This window comes from Notamacropus eugenii, chromosome 1 (genome assembly GCF_028372415.1).
Source record: "Notamacropus eugenii isolate mMacEug1 chromosome 1, mMacEug1.pri_v2, whole genome shotgun sequence".
NCBI classification, from domain to species: domain Eukaryota; kingdom Metazoa; phylum Chordata; class Mammalia; order Diprotodontia; family Macropodidae; genus Notamacropus; species Notamacropus eugenii.
The window spans coordinates 193,499,825-193,519,345 of record NC_092872.1 but is presented as its reverse complement, the minus strand read 5'-3'; the positions used below and the strand labels follow the sequence as shown (position 1 = coordinate 193,519,345).

Genomic DNA, 19,521 nt, shown 5'->3' with positions numbered 1-19,521 from the left:
TTTCATTAAAACAAATAAAATACAATGTTTAAAAGAGGGTCTTAGGGTTTTTAGCATTTACTTCATGTTGTGAAATTCCTTTCACTTTCCATTTACATCATAAAATCTGGTAGTAAAAGAATTAAATACACTAAAATATCACTAATTCAAATTCAATTAATTAAAATTTATAACAATTCAAACATGCTGGGCTGAAATTTGCTTTTTAACTATGTATGAGATAAGGTTTGCCAAACTAAAAGTGAAGATATTTCAGGTAAAATATTTAGAATGTCAAGGACAAACTGTTTTCAAGCACTTTAGAAGCACCACTTACAACTAATATACTAATTAACAGTTATTATTTTCTTCCATTACAGCAAATTAAACAAAGAACTCTAGTAGGCAATATGGGTAGTTTTGAAGATAAGTAATTTTAAGCTTGGAAAATCCATGTTATGGTTGGAAAACTTCAACAGATGTCTAAGAGATAATAATGGCACACACATTTCTAATATTTAAGATTTATTACGTTTTCTTCACAATCACATTGTGAGGTAGCTAGTACAAATATCATCCCCACTAAGACTGAGAAAATGACTTGCTCAAGGTCACAAAGCTGTTAGGTGCTAGGTGAAAGGTTTTTACATTTCAGGTGGTCCTTTAAACTTGGACAGGAAAAAAATTACATGCTTATTTTCACTAACCTCTAATTTATCATTTTCTTCTATTAGAAATGTAGGCAACAAAAACTATTCTGAGAAGGGTTTACAGGTCTCATTAGACTGCCAAAGGTGTCCATGACACACAAAAAAAGGCTAAAGAAATATGAAACATAGCTAATATTGCTAACCATTACATTAAAAAAAATTTCCTCTATTCTAGGGTCAGGACTTCAGTACAGGTCTCCTAATTCCCAGTCCACCATTCTTTCCACTACAAGAGAAGATATGCCTAATTTCAGAAATTTGCTTTTAAGTGAAGCTAACATACTAACCATAATAAAAAAACAATTTCCAAAAAACAACGCATTTCTTGCATCAAATTCATGCAAATTCGGAGGTCTACCTTAACTGCCAAATATTTAAAATTAAATAAACCATGAATTCAATATTAATTTAAATTTTCCATCCTCAGTAATTTCAGTGCTAGGAAATACATGCTTATACTTGAAGCTAACATTGTTCATTATGAAGCTAATAAATAAATATACTTTTCCCACTCAATATAAAAGCAAAATTTTAAAATGTCAGTTTTAATAAAATACATTTTTTACAAAAAGAAAATGCAAAATAGTCAGTAAAATAATATAAAACTGGCCATATTACCTAACATATTGAATCTAAGAGACATCCCACCCTTTCTTTATACCTGGCACAAAATTAGGTATCTATCTCTATCTTATCTCTATCCCACATCAGATTTATCAGACAATAGGTAGAGCAAACCTGGCTGGAGATTTTATCTACAGGGGCTGTTTACTCTACTCTACCACTCCTTGTGTTTTCTGATCTGCTGCATCTTAATTCTGAAACTGTATCTCACAATGAAAATTCCATCAATGTGATTCAAGTGCATTCTTTTTAGCATCATTAAGTTGGGAATAAAATAGTTAAGTGCCAAATAAAAAGTCTAAGCAATTGATAAAAATAAGTAGTTAAAGTCTTTAACATTTCCAAAAGCAAATTCTTATAAAATTCTAAATTGAAACCAGTATTGAGTACCTTTAGCCATAAAGCATATTTCTACATACCTCAAGAAAAAAATTGACCAAGTAGGGATCTTGTTTCAATTTTGCACACACTATACAGAGAAACTGAATTTCTTCATTTTCAGTTGGAGTTGCAAGAACTTCACCACAAAGTCTGATTAATTTCTGTTTAAAAAAAAAAAAGGAGTATTTGTATAATTCATATAAATACTAAATAAATTAAGGTAAGGATTTTTGTTACTTCAAATCTGTAAAAGATGTACATACTACATGTTATACAGACAGGAAAAACATTCTCATTTTCAAATGTATTTCTTAGTATCTTCAATATTTCAAATTAAAAATTGATAGTTATATCAATGAACTTTGACATAGTATCTTATAAAGAGCTGGCACTCAAAATATTTGATTATGTCTCCCCATTACCTTTTAAAGACAAGTTTTTACATTATTAGAATCTTTAAGAAAAGATTTACAATAATTTATTTGTCAAATCAAATAAAAGAAATATTTTTATGTTAAAGGGGGGAAAATACCTGCACTGGTCTGTGTACATTAATGTGTGGAAGTAGGGGCTGTCGAATTCTTCCTAAAAGTTTGGTATAGAAGGTCAGTACCTGCTGCTTCATTCCTGGAGGACACTACAGACACAAGAGAAAGAAAAATAGACAATTAAAATATATTTAACCCCAAAGTGAAGAGATGGGGAAAAGAATTTTCATTAATTTACCGCCCTCTCAAAAATCACAACATGCAATTAGATAATTAAAATGTAAGAATGAAAATATCAGGTATCATCATTTATATTCTGGAAATAAAATTCTGTATCAGACTATATAGTTTGTGAAGTTAAAGACTTGTAATTACTGAAATTTTGTGGACAAGATAATGCTGAGATCTAAGCTTAGTACTAGCAAAGTCACATTATACATATTTTAAGGGTTGGTCTTACATTTCACAACTAAAGAGGTTATTATTTAATAATGGCTAGAAACTTCCTAATGTGCAAACAGATATAAACAAATGGGATTCTACGGCACAAATTATATATTAATCGACTGGCAAATGTACTTGATTTAATTATTTGTAAAATAATATGCACTGTATTTTTTACAGCTAGTGAAGATTTTAATAATTTTTGAAATATAAACCCAAATATGCTATATTAAACATGAAATAGTAGCTAAAAATTAAAAGAAACTGAGGACTGATACTGTGAGATTAAACAGATAAGCAATTAACAATCAAGTTATATTAGTCACATCTCCTATAATCAATACTAATTATACTGTCTTTCAATGAGCATTTTCTAAGTATCAATAAAAAATAACTATCAGGAAAGAATATGGACTATAACTTTAGTCACAAAAACATTTGTTCAGTAGTTCAATTTACACGCTGCTCTCATTTCACACTACCATATATGTATAATCATTAATGACAAATACACTGGTGCAACTTCTATTATTTTTCTCAAGAATCATTATCTTTATCTTGTACTTTTATAAAAAGAAAAAAATGAAAAGTGAATTGTAGAGCACCTGGTATACTAGGAAGAAACAAAAACTGAATGAATGGAGAACTAAATAAAACAATGTAAGATACTAAGTAATGTCTATTCACACACACACACCACAATCACTAATAATTTTAGCCAATTTAAATTTATAATGCTTAGGAAGACATGTTTAAAGAAAATTTACTTCTATTCATAGAGAGGATCAGATTACAAAATTTTATATTGCTAGAAAAGATCAGAGGCATCATCTAGCACATAAGCCATTACTTGAATGGCATGTTTTCCATCCTTCCACACTGTCTATTCTGGCCATCTGCTTTGTTTGCTACGGTCCCCTGCAGGCCACAGGACTTGTGATATCATAATGTGAGAGAATAAACCCCTTTGGTTCTGGAAGTTCCACCCTGGGGCACAATTTATCCTGACCAGTGTCTCACCTGATCTACTATAATTAGTTGGTCCTAAATCATGTTTCACATTCTACTGCCCATCTTCTGACCACCTATCTTGTCCTGCCATCCAATCTACTTGACTATTTATGTTGGAATTTTAGAATTACGTTAGAATATTAGAATACACCATATCTGGTGTATTATTTGTAATTCAGAAGTTTTTAAATGAATGATCTCAATTCACTAAGGAAAATACAGTCTACACAAAAGAATGACTTAATTTTATAGCTAGCTTGATCCCTATTCACTCCATATTCTGATTTCAAAGTATTTATAAAGTTTTATAAAATGCATCAGAACAGAATGAGTGAAGAACTCACATCAGCTTTCCCTAATGTATATAATGTTTCCAAGATTTTGTGATGAAGTAAATATTCCATACAAGGCCCAGTCTCTCCAAAGTCTAGTTCATTTTCTTCTTGTATCAAGATATCCAGCATCTGTTCCAGATGAGATGGAATGTTTGTATCTGTCACTGGAGCTTTATCATCTAAATAGTAAAAATAGTATCCATTAAAATGTATTTTTATTTCAAATCACATGGATTATGAAATATCTATATTTTCTTACCACTATTCAGACTCCATAAAATGTGCATGAATCCACATCATAACTTGTTTTCTCATTAAAAATAATATGATTTGCCATAATCCTGTTCAAAGAATCTATTCAATATTCTGGATTAAATCTTGTTCATCCAAAATAACCTATAAGGAACTTCTTTTGCAATTATCATATTCTAATTTGTATAATATTTCTTTGTGCCCCCCGAATTATAAGGCCAACAAGGCCAAGCATATCTTTTTTATTTGTTATCTTTACTAGTACAATGCAACATAGTAGGTGCTTAATAAATTGTTCTTGAATTAAATAGAATTGCAGTGTACTTTCCATAAGAGAACATGACTACAGAAGAAAATAGCGACATCAACTCAACACTTCCAAAAACAACAAATAAAATGTTTAATTTAACCATATTTGGAAAATCTGACTTTTAAGATGAATTATGAAGAAAATTAGCTGGCTGAAAGTACCCTTTGGGTCAGGGCTGGGGAGAAGAGGGAAGGAAAGCTGGGAGGAAAGGAAGGCACAGAGAAGTAAGGTGTGTAACACTGGGTTCTTTCTTGATTCTGTCATTGGTTATCATGTAATATTGGGAAAGTCAATTTATCCTATACCTGGTCATCATCTCTTCAAGTGTGGGTTTACATTTGTTGTTTGTTTTTTAAATAAAGGAGAAACAAAAGAAAACCTTTTTAAGTTACAAAAATCTTTTGATTAGACTTTTCAAATTTGCTGTTAAGGCATAGTATATATTATAGGTATTTCCTCAGCACCCCCCTCCCCCCTACACACACCTTTATATTCATATCATTTGAATTGGTCAGGAAAAAGTGTTTTCTCCCTTTTAATTCAACCTATTTTTATAACAATGAATTAAAAAATAAGTTGAGCCCAGAATTTAATAAGAGGAAAAAAGTGACCCAGATGACATGTGGGAAACTGTGCAACAATTTCAATGATCTTAAGCTTTTAACACCAATACTCCTACAGTAATGTTACATGGGTGAAAATTACAAAACTCAAACATCTCCAAAATGGTATAGAAATGGCAAGTGCAGTGATGAAATGCTAGATTTATAGTTAAAGGACCTGGTTTCAAAATAGCGGTCCTTTACTTATTACCTGTAGACTCACTCACATGTTCAAAAGTATTTACAACAGTTCCTTTTGCAATAGCAAAGGACCAGAACATAAGGGGTGCCCATTAATTGAGGAATGGTTAAACAAATTGTGATGTATGAATATAATAGAATATTACTATACTTTAAGAAATGATAAGATGGCTTCAGAGGAGCCTGCAAAACTTGTAATGAATAGATGCAAAATAAGTAGAATAAGTAGAACAATTTATACAATAATAAGAATATTGTAAAAACAACACAATAACCAACCATGAAAATGAGATATATATTTTTGGCCATGGCTCAAACAGGAATTTCTTTGTCTGACTATTTACTATAAGGGTCTTGTTTTTCTTATTCCATTTGGAGAAGAGAAAATTTTTTCACTGAAAAAATTACATTACAAAAACACATACTATTGATATGACAATAGGTAAGTTGTTTTACCTCTTGAGGCTTAAACTGGAAGGAGTTCATAAGATCATAGAACTAAGAGCTAGAAGAGATCTGACCTACAGGTCATCCTCATTTTAAAAATGAAGAAACTAAGGCCCTGAGAAATTAAGTAACTTGCCCATGGTCACACAGGTATTACAGAATAGAAATATGAACCCAGGTCCTGTGACTACAAACCAGTACTCTTTCTAATACACTATACTGCTTCTAATATAGAACTGGAAGAAAATTCAGAAGTCATTAAGTCTAATGCTCATTCTTACAAAGAAACAGGCTCAGAAATATTAAATAAACTATTCATAATTAGTAAATAGAATAACTTTTTGGTATTTGATATCTTTTCTAGCTCTAAAGCTATGATTCTATGATCCTCCAAACTGTGGGTGATCCAAAAGGCCATGGAGAGACTCACTGTAGGTATAAAAAGGTGTAATGGTAATTTAAATGGGAAGGTCTTTCCTAGTCACGAATAGGTCCATGTGACCTGCCTGGGGCACAAGGAAGTCTAAGTCACATGGAGCCTGTGGTTGGAGGAGCTTGCTGAAGGGTTGGAGCAGGAAGGGTAAAACAGGAAGAGGTGGAGCTAGAGCAGAGCTGAGAGAAGGTGAGTTAGAGAGCAGTCAGAGCTAGGAAGGAGGCAGGCTGCTGGTTAGCTGGAATGAAAGGGCTTGTTTGTGATTTTCTTTAAGGGAGCCTACTTGTGATTTGTTTAATGGAGCTGGTTTGTGGGAAGCCTAGCAGGGGGAAGGCTTGGGGCAGGTGTTGTCCTCTGTATTATGTATAGATTTTTGTTGCTGTGATGGATTTGGCTTTCTGGTGGCTGAATACATGTTCTGGTTCTGTCTTCCACATGTAGAGTCTGTCGTACTTTGTGATTCAGAATTGCAGTGGGTGGGATATTCATGGCTGCCATAGGCACTGTGAACACTGCTTTGGCGTAACAACAGGCTGCATAAAATATGTCACCAACGTTAATTTGAACCCCAAAAGATGAAAAAGATGTTACTCAGGAGATGTTTGAACACTAAAGAAGATGGACAAACCACTCAGTGAGAGTAAAGGACAGCAAACAATGGTGCACTGCTACCAATATAATGTCAGGAGACTCAGACGAAAGCCTCCAGCACACACTGGGTATCCCCCATGGGAAAGACTGATGGGGAGGACATGGATAAGAATCTCAGAGAATACCAAGTCATGGATAAGTTTCTATCTACACTATTAAAAGAAGGAATGACAGTAGAGACAAAATAACGGATTCATGAAAGTTTTAAAGAATTTTTTTAAAGCCCATTTTACTATTAATACATTTTATTTATCCGGCTTTAAAGTGTGTCTGAATATAAAAGATAACACAAGAAAACAAATTCTTGGTTAACTCTTCTACTTGGGTCTTCTCTGAACTAATAAATTTAATATGTTCTGTATTACCCTGCTATAATTCAATTTGACAAGTAATCATTAAGCATTTCCTATGCATAAAGCACAGTGCTAGGATACAAACTTAAAAAACAATATTCCCTTATCTTAAGAAACTCCATTCTAGAAGGAATATGCTTGATGTATTGATTTGTATAAAATGTGAGTTTATTGTTTCATTCTTCTTTTTGCCAGCTATTTGGCACAGTGCCTTACACAAAGTATAGGTGCTTAATGAATACTTGTTGATAGGTTGAGTTGTACCCAAATTTGTACACTGTGTGTATGACGTATGTATTTATCAGCATTTATTAAACTCCTATTTATTCGTTACCGAGAACCAAAGAATTTGAAAGGACATATTTTCAAAGGTTGTTCCTTGTCCTTGTTCAGCTTCTAAATAATTTTTGTGTGTGAATGTTCTATCTACCAAAATATATTGGAAATTTCTTCAGATTGGAGATCCCATTTCTTTTTCATTCCCTGGGAAAGTCCTGATAATAGGTACTGAAAAGATGGCTACTGATTATTTATCTCTAAACTCGCTGCCTCACTCATGCCTGAAATGCACTCCTTCCTCCTCATGTCCATCTTTTAGAATGTTTAAATCGCTCCCTTCAAAACTCAGCATGTGTCCCTTCCTAAATGCACTGATCCACTCAGCTGCTACTGCTATAACATTCCTCTCCCTACAAAAATACATGCTTTGTATCTGCTTATATGTCTACATTTCATTTTCCTCCAATAGAATATAAACTCCCTGTTCATTTTTCTCTTTGTGTATTTGGTACCTAGCATAGTCCCTGGCACTAAATAAATGCTTACTGATCAACTGACTGATAGAATAATTTTTTAATTTTGATTTGAAAATTATTCAAGAATTTTCCACAAATTTACCAGACCATAATGACTATTCAAAATGGACTATCTGCTATTTATCATTAAGAAAAAAGTTACTACTAGCAAGACACCTTAACGTTGAAAAATGAATGACAAGAAATTAATTTAAAGTGTGTCATGGTAAATGTGTTTCCCTCAGCGGTGGTGGAGGTGGGGGTTCAAGAGCTGAGAACGGTCATCAGGAAAGGTAATATCCTTTAATAAACTCTTCTGCAAATTTCTAATGTTCAGAGTGAACAGAAAAGAAAGAAGTAAAAAATTAGGTCTGACACTAAAGGACACATTTCCAGTTATAGAGAATAAAAAAATGAATGATACACTGACTACTATTTGCCTTTGCTATCTTAGAACACTTTCTAAAATATGAATCAAAGCAGAATAAGTTGTGGGTTTTTTTTTAAAAACACCCTTTGGGGGGAACTTACATAATGAAAATCAATTCCAGCATTTCATAAATCTAGCTTTTCTTCATATCCAATTTCTGTATCTAAGTCAAAAATTACCTGAAGTCTCTATGTAGTAATGGGTAATTGCCTTCCAGTGATAAACAAAATCTTCTTGTAAAGGAAGAGAGGGTGCAAGCTACAAAGAAAGAAAAAAAAAATCTCATAATTTAGAAAACAGCATTATTTTACTTTCCACAGAAAGAAAAAGAATTATAGTTTACTTTTATATAAAACATCATATAAAATACCCACTTTTAAAAGCCTTTTGCTCCAGGTCAGGTATTAAAGTGAATCATAAAAAACTCAGAGCCAAGAAAATAGAAATAGAATTTATACAGAAGATGGAAAATATAAATTATCAACATGAGGATCACAATTTAGCATTACTGTTAGACCATTATCTTTTCTTGGTATGGTTTAAAAAAATATTTTTTATTAATTAATCTACTGGTAAGGATGTGCCATGTTTTTTGTTTTTTTTTTTATCAAAGAAAACAGTTAATCCATCCTCATCTTGCCAATATTTATTTTTAAACTAAAACTCACAACAATATTTAGTATCAGCAGAATGAAACTATATCAAAGGAACTTTCTACTTTGGACTTTAAAATACAAACCAGTACTATTTCCACATCACCATAAAAGAATACATAAAGCCAACTAAGTAATCAGACTAAAGGTAACACTTTCAGAGACATTTAAAACTAAGTCTTTTCCATTTTATGCTGTACTAGATATTAAATGAATATCACTTATTTTAGCAAATTGTTATTTTAGAAATATCTGTTATTTTTTGTCATAATTTTATATTTCAAAAGGATAGTTTCTATTTCTATTTTGAAATTCATTTCAGGGTATTTTAAGGATCAAAACTGCATATTTTCAAGTTTCACATATGAATTTCTACTAATTTCGACCAAAAGATTTCTACTAACAAAGAGAGAAAGAACATAACAGTTTAGACCCAAGAACAATGGAATCAAGTATTTCAGTAATATAGTTTGTATTATATAATTACAACATGATATATTTTGTGATGCTGGGAAATTTATCATGTTTTATAAAAATTTTATTATTTTATTAAAGGCAGAGAGTCTATCAGGCTTGACTTAGAATGAGCAGACTTTGATAGCTAGAAATTTAAGACTGATTATACCTATGTCATCTCGAACAGAGGACCCAGAATTTCATACTTTTTCTGTTTTTATTTTTAGGTAAGCTAATAAGTATAAGAATTGCCAGAGGAGACTTGAAATTGGAAGTGCCAGTGCCTAAACAAATGCTAGACTACTTAAGAGAACATAATATCCAATGATTTCTCATGTTTCCAAGTAAAAGAAGAAAATATGCTTAACATGCTTTTAACAAACTACATTTGATTTTTCACATATATAAGCACATAGATACACACATTTTTATCCATGTGCACACACACAGTGGTAGAGGGAGTTTAAATCAAGGACCTTTCAGGTCTAGTCCCTAGGCTTACCACTATTCATATATGCTACTCAACAAAGTCAGATACCTATTTTGTGGCCTTTTTATTATTTTAAAATCAGTAGAAATGTAAGACTGAAAAGGACCCCTATAGACCAATTTCTGTTCCAAAGAGTTGGATCATAATATCTTACATTTCTAGAGTGTTTTAAGATTTTACATACCTTATCTCATTTGATTCTTACAACAACCCACCTCTGTGAAGTGCTATTATTATCCCTAATAACTGGGAATTATGGCTCAGAAGAGTTAACTGATTTGCCCAGCATCCTACAGCTAGGTAATTTCTGAGGCAGGATTTGAATATAGGATCATCCAAGGAAACCCTACAAGATAATTCTAACAAAAATTGCAGATAGAGATAATAGAAGTTGTGAATTATGAATATTTTTAAGATCTGCTTTTTGTTGTGGTTTGTCCTTAGAGAACCGTGACATCAGGAAGATGATGACATGACTTGCAATGAATTGGATTTGAGGAAGGGAGAGATGTGCAAAGTCACCAGACTCATTTTCTCCTCCAGAGCCATCTGGGTCCACATTCTGAAGGCTAAAACCAATGTAGTTATCTCAGACAGGGGTGGGGAACCTGTGGTCTTTAGGTCACATGTGGCCCTCTAGGTCCTCAACTGCAGCCCTTTCACTAAATCCAAACTTCAGAGAACAAACCCCCTTAATAAAAGGATTTTGTTCTGCAAAACTTGAACTCAGTCAAAAGGCAGCACTCAAGGACCTGGAAGGCCACAAGAAACCTTAAGGCCACAAGTTCCCCACTCAGATCTTAGGGTATTACTGGCTAGATTTCTTTCCTAAAGATAGTACCTTAAACCCAAATCACTTGGGCTTTCATCAATAGGACAACAGAAACTTGGCAAGCACCACTTAATGTTACTTTTTGGGGTCCCCTGGCTCAGAGTAAATGTAAATAGTAATTGTTTCTCTTTTGGCCAGCAACCCTAAGGGTCTTCTCCCAGTATGATTTTTTTTTTTAATTAAAGGTGCCATCCCTTGGCTCATTTCTTAAAAAGGCCTATTCACTGAAAGGGCCTTATCTCACCCAAAAGTGAGACATCAGAAAGATCTTAGCTTAAAAAGTCCAAGGTCTCTTGCTGCATCCTGGGCCATCTCCAGTCACCCTGATCTATATCTGGCCATTGGACCCAGATGACTCTGGAGGTGAAAGTGAGGCTAGTGACTTGGCACAGCCCTCCCACATTCAAATTCAATTCACTTGCAAGTCATGTCATCATCTTCCGGATATCACGGTCCTCTAAGGACAAACCACAACAAAAAGCAAATCTTAAAAATATTTGTAATTCACAACTTCATACCTTTTCTTTTTTCTCCCTCTTCCTACTTCCTCTCCTAACATTAGTGATCTAAAAGAAAATAAATATATTCAATAGGAAGACGTTGATTTCTACAAAATCTTTTTTGCCATTAAGAGCCTTTATTAAAGAAGTATAAAAACATGCACTTGGGGATGGTGCAAATAAATAAATGTAAGGAAAATTGAAGATAATATGAGGAACATTAAGTGTGAGACAAATAAATGTAATAGTGAGAGAGGTCATTCTTGATTTAGCCAGATAACTACTTTTTAAAAGATTTTTCTTCAAAATATGTACATTTTCCTACATAATTTCAGTTTCACCAAAAATATCAGTTGTGTGACATTTCAAAATTTAGTAACTATTATGAAAGACATCTGGTTATTCTTAAAGATTTCGTGCTTTGGTTTCATTTTTAAAGCTTCAGAGGGATTTAGAAAAGAATGATAGATGAATCAAAGGAGGTACCAGTTGTCCCCAAAATTTTACCAATGCAACTCTCAATCTTTTTACAGGAAGGGCCACTGAGAAATAAGGAGTTCAAAACTGGGCTTCTCCTCTAAGTCTAATCAATATGGACCATATGTTTGCTTTGTAAATACTTCTCTCCTGAGAATGAGATTTGAAATAGAAAACTTATTTTAAACAGAAAGTTAAATAGGTTCAAGTAATAGTTTGAGTTTTCAATATTTCAAATAAGGGGTTAGTAAGACAACTCCCCAGTAAATCTATCTATTCCATTACTAATCCCCTTGGGACTAAGCATAGTACATTTTGTTTTGCAACTTCACAACACCGATCATATATCATAGTTATCTGTGAGGTGCCTAATGTGATCTCCTCTCCTCTAGAACAGTTTGTTTGAGTACAAGAGTAGTAAACTAGAAATGTGGAATCAATCACTACATAGAAACTTTAATTATTCCACTAAAAAATAATGAAGTATGATTAAAAAGATTTCTATTTTAGACTTTTGCTCTATGTTACACAGATCAACTGCCACACATGGGGGCTAATGGTAAGGAATCTTTTATAACCTTTCCTTCAAAAAAACAAATTGAGTTTCCTACAGGGTAATAAACACATTCATGGCTTTGATAACAAGCACACATGTTTAATACCAAAGTGTGTGTGTGTGTGTGTGTGTGTGTGTGTGTGTGTGTGTGTGTGTGTGTGTGTGTGTGTGTTAAGTAACATGTTCAGAGCCTGACAGCTTGTAAGGGTCTGAGGCTGGATTTGAATTCAGGTCTTCCAGACTGTGGACTCCAGAAATCCATGTTCCATCCACTGTACCACTTTTTAAATCCTAATCTAATAATGTTGGAGATTATTCATCTCAAAGATTTTTTCTTACCTAGTTGTTGGGAAACAAAACTTTACACAAAAGCTGAAAGTAAACATGATTATCCCCCTTAATAATATCTTAAGGATATTACCCTATCTATGGTAAAACATGCTCCTTAAAGCTGGAATTAGACTAGCAAGGAATTTAAAGCAAAGGAAGGCAACTTATTCCCCTTTAGTTACTTCAAATGATATAGTCCCTAAATCATCTAAAAACACATCTCAGATGCGTGGCATGTAACACTGATCTGTTTACTGGCAATAAACAGAGGATTACAGTTGTATAATTACTGGCTCACAGAAGCTAGTTAAAATTGAAGAGGGCTAGCTGGAATCTTGTTAAAAGAATTTTCTTGGTCAACAGATTATTTTTTTCCAGATGTGAATTTCTCACCTAACTCCAAAATAGCATACTTTATTACAAATTTTAAAATAATGATCTCTGCAAATATCTTAGTAGTAACTAAGATAAAATTAAATAAGAAACTTTTATTAAACAAGCAAAACTTCCAGTTGCAAACTGTTTTAATGCATATTCACAAACTGCTCCACAACTCTAATGATTCAGCATACAGGAGAAAAATAAGTTGCAAGAGATGGCATAGAATAAGGAAGCCTAGAAAGCAATGAATATCAAAAGGGCTAAAAATGATTTAAAAATTATTCAGCAAAGGCACTGGAAGAAAAATAATACCACCTTCCAGTCGTCTACATGAAACCCCTATAATTATACACTTGGAAAGCTGCATCGAGACTGAATCACATATCAGAAGGAAATCACAGAAAATCAACAGAATGAGCTAAGAATAAAGACTTTTTTGAGGAAAAAATATTCTAAGAGTTAAATTAATATAGTCTGGATTAAAAATATGAATATGGAATAAAGTTCTTTGAATACTGAAAGGGAAGACACTCCAAAATGGTGAACACAGGGAATACTCAAATCACGATTTAATACAGTATCTCATGAGAGTCTGGGTAGAGAAAGAACTGGGCCCAAAACCAGGAAGACCTGATTTCAATCTGTCTTGTGACATATATTGGCTGTCTGTGTGACCCTGGGCAGGTCACTTTACTTTCTCAGTGCTCTAGAGAACTCTCAAGGCTATGAGTTGCAGAGAAGATGCTGAAATACAGTGGTAGGAGTTTCCTCATTTAGAAATTCCCTATATTCTTTATCCTATAATAGTAGGATAAAAATTTAAAAGTGCAACGTTGTTCAGTCTACAAAGAAGCAAATTCTAATAAAATGTAGCAACACAGGAAGGTAAAAAGAGGAGGCAACACTGGCTCAAAACATTAATACTCAACTAATAGAAACTCTACAAAATGTTTTAATTCATAGGACCACATTACTTCACAAGATCACAGGGAAAAGGACTGTTGGTTGATTTCCATCAACAACCTGAAGGAAACCAAAGAACTCAATATTATAGAAATAGTCTATGGCTGCCAACAACATTCGTGATTACAGAAGTTAAGATAAATAAAGGCAGAAAACTTGGGCCTTAAGATAGACTCAAATTTTATTGGGAAAAGAAAGGTTGTCTTCTGATCTTTCCAAGTAAAACTGCCATACATATCATCCTTAAAAGATGATTTGAAACGATGACAGATCTCTTATTTGCAATGGCCTAGAATAATTTACCACAATAAAGATTTCTGAAAGATCCTTGCTATTCTAAATTGAACGAATACTAATTATCTTTGGAATATAACACTAAGGAGGATGTTAATTAACAGCCTAAGTGAGGTGAACACAGAAAACTAATAAATCTACACTATACTTGAGTTTTAAAATCTATCCTATCTTCTTTAGCTTCAATGTTATTCTTAAATGTTGAAAATTTCACTTCTTCCTGATCTTATGGTGCACAAGTTTTCCCACAGCGCTTTCAATAGTTAAAAATCAACATCTGTGAATTTAAACTCTCACTTGACAGAAGTGTATGTTGTATGTATGCCCAATAAAGGTATTGTAACTATTGGGAAGATTACATTGCTAATTAAATAGCCTGTCATGATAAACTCAAGAATCATGAACACTATTTTAAAGAAAAAGCAACATGGGACTAGACTATTAAAAACGAATTCAAGTTGGGAAAAATTAACCTAAACATTATCAGTTTTAAAATAAGGCAAGAAATATTTTTTTTAACAAGTCGTTGTTCCATATTGCTCATTTACCCACTTCTCTTTTTTCTCCCTATGTATTAGACAGTATTTTTATATACATGTCTCTGAAATTCTGAAAAAGTAAACAACCGCTGGATAAAAGACAAGATCCAGGAAAGACAGAAGACAAGAAAGGAAACAGATGGCATGGCTGAAAGCTCGGGTATTGTTTAAAACCATACTTCATTAATACCCTCCCTTCTCCCTCCCAAGCCCCATTTCAGAAACGCAAAAATCAATCCAGTGCACCTAAGGGCCTGGGGGAAGGAAGAAAAAGCGAAGAGCCAGCAGGGTTTATGAAAGGAAACAGGCTCAGCTGGGCCCAGAAGGGTCGGGGAGCGCAGCGAGGAAATGCCTCCTCCGTCCAAACCCAAACAAGCCCTGCGGGTCCGGTTCTTGGCTTTGTTTGGGCTCGGCCCGGAAGGCTTTTTCCAGGGGAGGGCTAACGGTTCAGGAAGCCGAGGGGTGGGGGTACCCGGCCAGGGCCCTGGTGTCAGGGGGCCCGCCTCCGCTTAGATGGGGGAGCCATAGAATGGGGGGCCCTTGGCTGCGCCCCACCTCCCGCCGTGCGGACGCAGAGGCCCCAGACCCGCAGCGCTGGGCTCGGGGCCACCAGCCCCGGTCACCCACTTCTCTTTCCTCCTCCCCTCCCCCGCCGTGACCCGAGCCCGCGGCCCCAGCCCCAGGGAGGCCGGGATGGACCCCGGCCCCTCCAGGGTCTGCTCTCCCACTCCGGGGGGCCACCCTGGCTGAGTACGCGACCCTCGCGGGGTCCCCGGGCCATTCCCCAGAGTCCCGGGCCCGCCAGGTAGGCCCTGCGGGGATCCCCGGCCTGCCGTGCCGCCCGCGACCCCGCGGCCTTACCGCCTCCACGGCGTGCTGCAGGATGGACGTGAACTTGGAGAACATCCTGTCCCGGGACTGCAGCAGCTTCTCCCGGGACGACCTGGAGAGCTCTTCGATCCGCCGCCGCCGCCCCTGCTGCGGCTGCCGGGGCCGCTCCAGAGTGAAGGCCGGTGGGGCGCGGGGCGGGACGAACGGAGCGAGCGAGAGAGGGAGGGAGAGGGCACCGGCGGCGGGGGCCCAGCGGGGTGGCCGGGGAGCGGCGGGCAGGGGTGGGGGGGGCTGGGGAGGGCCGCCGGGGACCGCCTGAAGCTACGGCTCCGCCGACACCGTGGCACTGTGCGGACACCGCGCTCCTTCCGCCCGCCGCCGCCGCCGCCGCCGCTCCGCCCTCCCAGCCGCCAGGGGGCGCGGCCGACGATTCCCTGCCCCGCCCCTCCGGCACCGGGAGGGAAGAGAAGGAGGGGAGGGGGGAGGGGAGAGAGGAACCCCGGGGGGAGGGGGGAGAGAGGAAGCTCCGGGAGGGCGGGCGAGGGGGAGGAGGGATGGGGCTGACCCAAGATGCTCCGAGCCAACCTGGGAAAGAAAGAACCGACCCTTTGGGTTTGCCAGGACTCAGCTTGATCGGAGGTGCACGTAGATCTAGTGAATTCGTTATTTTTTCCTTTATTTTTACTTAAAAAATAATTGGCCTGGTGAGAAGACTGGGATCTGCCTGGGACGGTGAAAGACCACGTTACCATCCTCGGCCATTATAATATAGACCCCCTGAGGGCAGAGACTGCCTTCTGTCATCTTGTACCCAGCGCTTGGCACAGATCCTGGCATATAGTGAGCACTTCATAAATGCTCCTGGACAACTGCTAAGCGCTTGACGTGCCAAGCACGGTGTTAAGGCCGGAGAATACCAAGGAAGGCTCCAGTGCGATCCCTGGTATTCCAATGGAAGGGGAGGAGGTTTGGAGACAGCTGATGAACGTGTGCGTAGGCAACGTGAGCCGAGTACGGGGAAGGTCGCGTTTGTATTCGTTTATTTTTACTTTTCTTTTTTTTAAACCAGGCTAGTGAGAAGCTGGGCATCTGGAACTAGGTGAAGGGCCACGTGTTCAGGTCAGAATGGTGGACAACAAACATTTAGTAAGCACCAGACTCAGCGCTAAGTCTGTGAATACAAGGAAAGACCAAAAATACATAAATAAATAAAAACAGGATTTTGCTCCCCAAAAGCTTTTCTCATTAATGGAGGAAACTGTATCAATATGTATATAATAAGATCAAGTATAATAATAGAAGGGGCGGAAGAACTCCAGCCTTTGAAAGAACTTTATGATGATGATTTAAAGCATGCCTTGGAAAAAGACTGCACACTGAGAATAAGGGGAATTGAAGGAGGTCGGCTTTGTTGACAAACATCTGAGCGGTGTTAATACAATATAACAGGGTTTCGAGTATAGGCCATGTAATCAGTTAAATAGAATGGAATGCAGAAAATGGGTGCTTTGTTTCCCGGTCAGGGTGTGAGAAGTTTAAATGTGGCGTGAAAGTCTAGGGAAGAAGCCAAAGGGGAGGGGGGGAGAGAGAGTAGACCAATTCCTGACTAAATCAAACATGCTTATCTTTAAGGGAAGTATCAGACTTGCTATTTGGAGAATCCTTAAAAGAGATATAAAAGTCAGATCCAAGGGAATGTATCTGTTGAGCTCGTAAAAAGAAATGTGCACTTCACAGAGTTCTGTGGAAGTTTGTTTTTATTTTATTATTTATTGATATTTTAAAAATAAAACATTTTAAAACACATGGAGTTCATGATGGGATGAGAATCATAGGATTCTAAAATGATAAGATTTAGCAATCATCTTTTCAACCCTTTCATTTTACAGATGAGAAAGCTGAAGCCTATAGAGAGATTAAGTGACTTGCCCAAGACTTTGTGCTCTGTAGACAAGGTCATGACGAGCGAGTGCTGGGTGAAAATTTGAAACTCATTGTGATTGGAAAGAAAATGAAGGTGAAATGGAAGAAAAGATCAGAAATGAAACGAGGGTCTAAAGTCAAGATTTTGGGGAATGGAAAAGGTAAATAGACCATATTTTCTCCTTCCTCCACTTTTGATCCCTCTATTCCTAATAGTGCCCATTTGCAGGCATGTTTGTCATTAGCTTTTTGTATCCTAGGTTCCCAGAGTGAAGTCAGGCTGCCTTTGGTGTTATTGCTACTGTTGACAGTACCGTTGTGTTGAAATACAACCTTTCATCTGGATAATTGTGTCAGGCTCAACCAAGGCCCCCACCCCCTCTTTTTTTTTTTTTAACATCATACTACTTGATTTGGATAGTTAGAAGTACTAACTGTAATTAATTTCCTGCTCTAATTGTTATGCATTTATATGGCATTTTATATTTACAAGGTGACTTGCAACCACTAATTGTATGGAGAGGTCTATTTAAAAACAGACCTCATTTAGAGTTGTTTGCATTAGATGGTGTCTGTCCTGATTTGTCGCCCTGTGTATACCAACCATACACAATAAAATATTTCTTTGCTTTACAATGACTCTTTCTCCATCTAATTTCTAGGTATGAGGACAGAAAAATTGGGCTAAAATTGTAATTTAGGAGGTGGAAAAATATTCTCTTTCTCATCCTAGAGACAATGATACATCAATACTAATTTTATGTGTATCTTGCTAATATGATTTGAGGAACAGTGGGGAGATTTCCTAAACCCTCAAGATATTTGTAGGTTAGTGTTCAAAATTCTACAACTTGAATTTTGACTTCTTTGACTTTAGTCTCAAAAAAAACCCCTCCATATTTTAATTGGAGAAAATATTCATTAAACCGTATCAGCCATGAGTTTTCCAGTTCTTTTTCTAAATATGTTTTTGACAGAGAACAGAGGGAAAAAACATGAGGGACCTCACCCTCCTTTTAAAGGTGAAGACCCTTTAAAGGGCTAGGGGAGACTAAGGGAACAGAAGACAAACTTTACTTTCTTTTCCAATTTGTCAGTCTGGACCTTTTTTACAGGAAAATCTCATTACCCAACACATCCCCTTCTAACTGTACTCTATTTCCTCTGGCTGTACCCCATCCTTAGAATGTTCTCATTCCTCTTTATCACCTGGCCTCTTTCTCAAGTCCAAGGTAAAAATGCACCTTCTACAGGAAACCTTTCCTAATCCCTCTTAATTTTAGTGCCTTCCCTCTGTTGTTTATCTCCCTTTTATTCTGTATATAGCTTATTTGTACATAATTATTAGCATGTTGCCTCCTCCATTAAATTGTGGGTTCTTCCAGAGCGGAGAAAGGCTCTTGCCTTTCCTTTCTTTATATCTCTGGTGCTTGGCACAATGCTTGGCAGGCAGTAGGTGTTTAATAAATGCTTACTGCCTGACCTTTAAGTCTGCCCAAAAGACTGAAGTTCCATTATTTACTAATGAGTCTTTGCTTTAAATGCTTACTGTGAGTTAGCTCTCTTTTCATTTGTCCCATTATTGAGTGACTTTTCTTTCTTTTAGGCTCCCTTATTTATCTCCCTATCCAGACCATTATGGCAGTTACCTGGTAATTCTCCCTCCTTTTACAAGGAGTTTAGTACCAGGTTCACAACCTGAATTTCTATCCCAACTCCTGCCTTTATACACATGAAATTAAACATGTGTGTGTGTGTGTATGTGTTTGTGTATATATATATATATATATAAAATGTCCCTACTTGGACATCAGTCTCCTAAATTCACATGACCCACACTTTCACACCATC

At 36.4% G+C, this 19,521-nt stretch overlaps 1 protein-coding gene and 1 long non-coding RNA gene across 2 annotated transcripts in view; one reads left to right on the top strand and one right to left on the bottom strand.

Moving 5' to 3' along the window:
- FHIP2A (FHF complex subunit HOOK interacting protein 2A) overlaps positions 1–16,135 on the bottom strand; it is a 45,179-nt gene extending 29,044 nt beyond the window's left edge. Inside the window, exons 1-5 of the mRNA XM_072623318.1 lie at positions 15,778–16,135; positions 8,625–8,703; positions 3,982–4,151; positions 2,227–2,331; positions 1,733–1,855 (exon numbers count right to left, since the gene is read on the bottom strand). Of these exons, the coding sequence (XP_072479419.1) occupies positions 1,733–1,855; positions 2,227–2,331; positions 3,982–4,151; positions 8,625–8,703; positions 15,778–15,822 (522 nt within the window). The 5' untranslated portion in view covers positions 15,823–16,135. The remainder of the gene's footprint in view (positions 1–1,732; positions 1,856–2,226; positions 2,332–3,981; positions 4,152–8,624; positions 8,704–15,777) is intronic.
- Positions 16,136–16,795: 660 nt separating this feature from the next.
- LOC140513569 (uncharacterized) lies at positions 16,796–17,820 on the top strand. Its single transcript, XR_011970238.1, has 2 exons — positions 16,796–16,866; positions 17,637–17,820. It is a non-coding gene; the product is annotated as an uncharacterized lncRNA (long non-coding RNA).
- Positions 17,821–19,521: the final 1,701 nt, after the last annotated feature.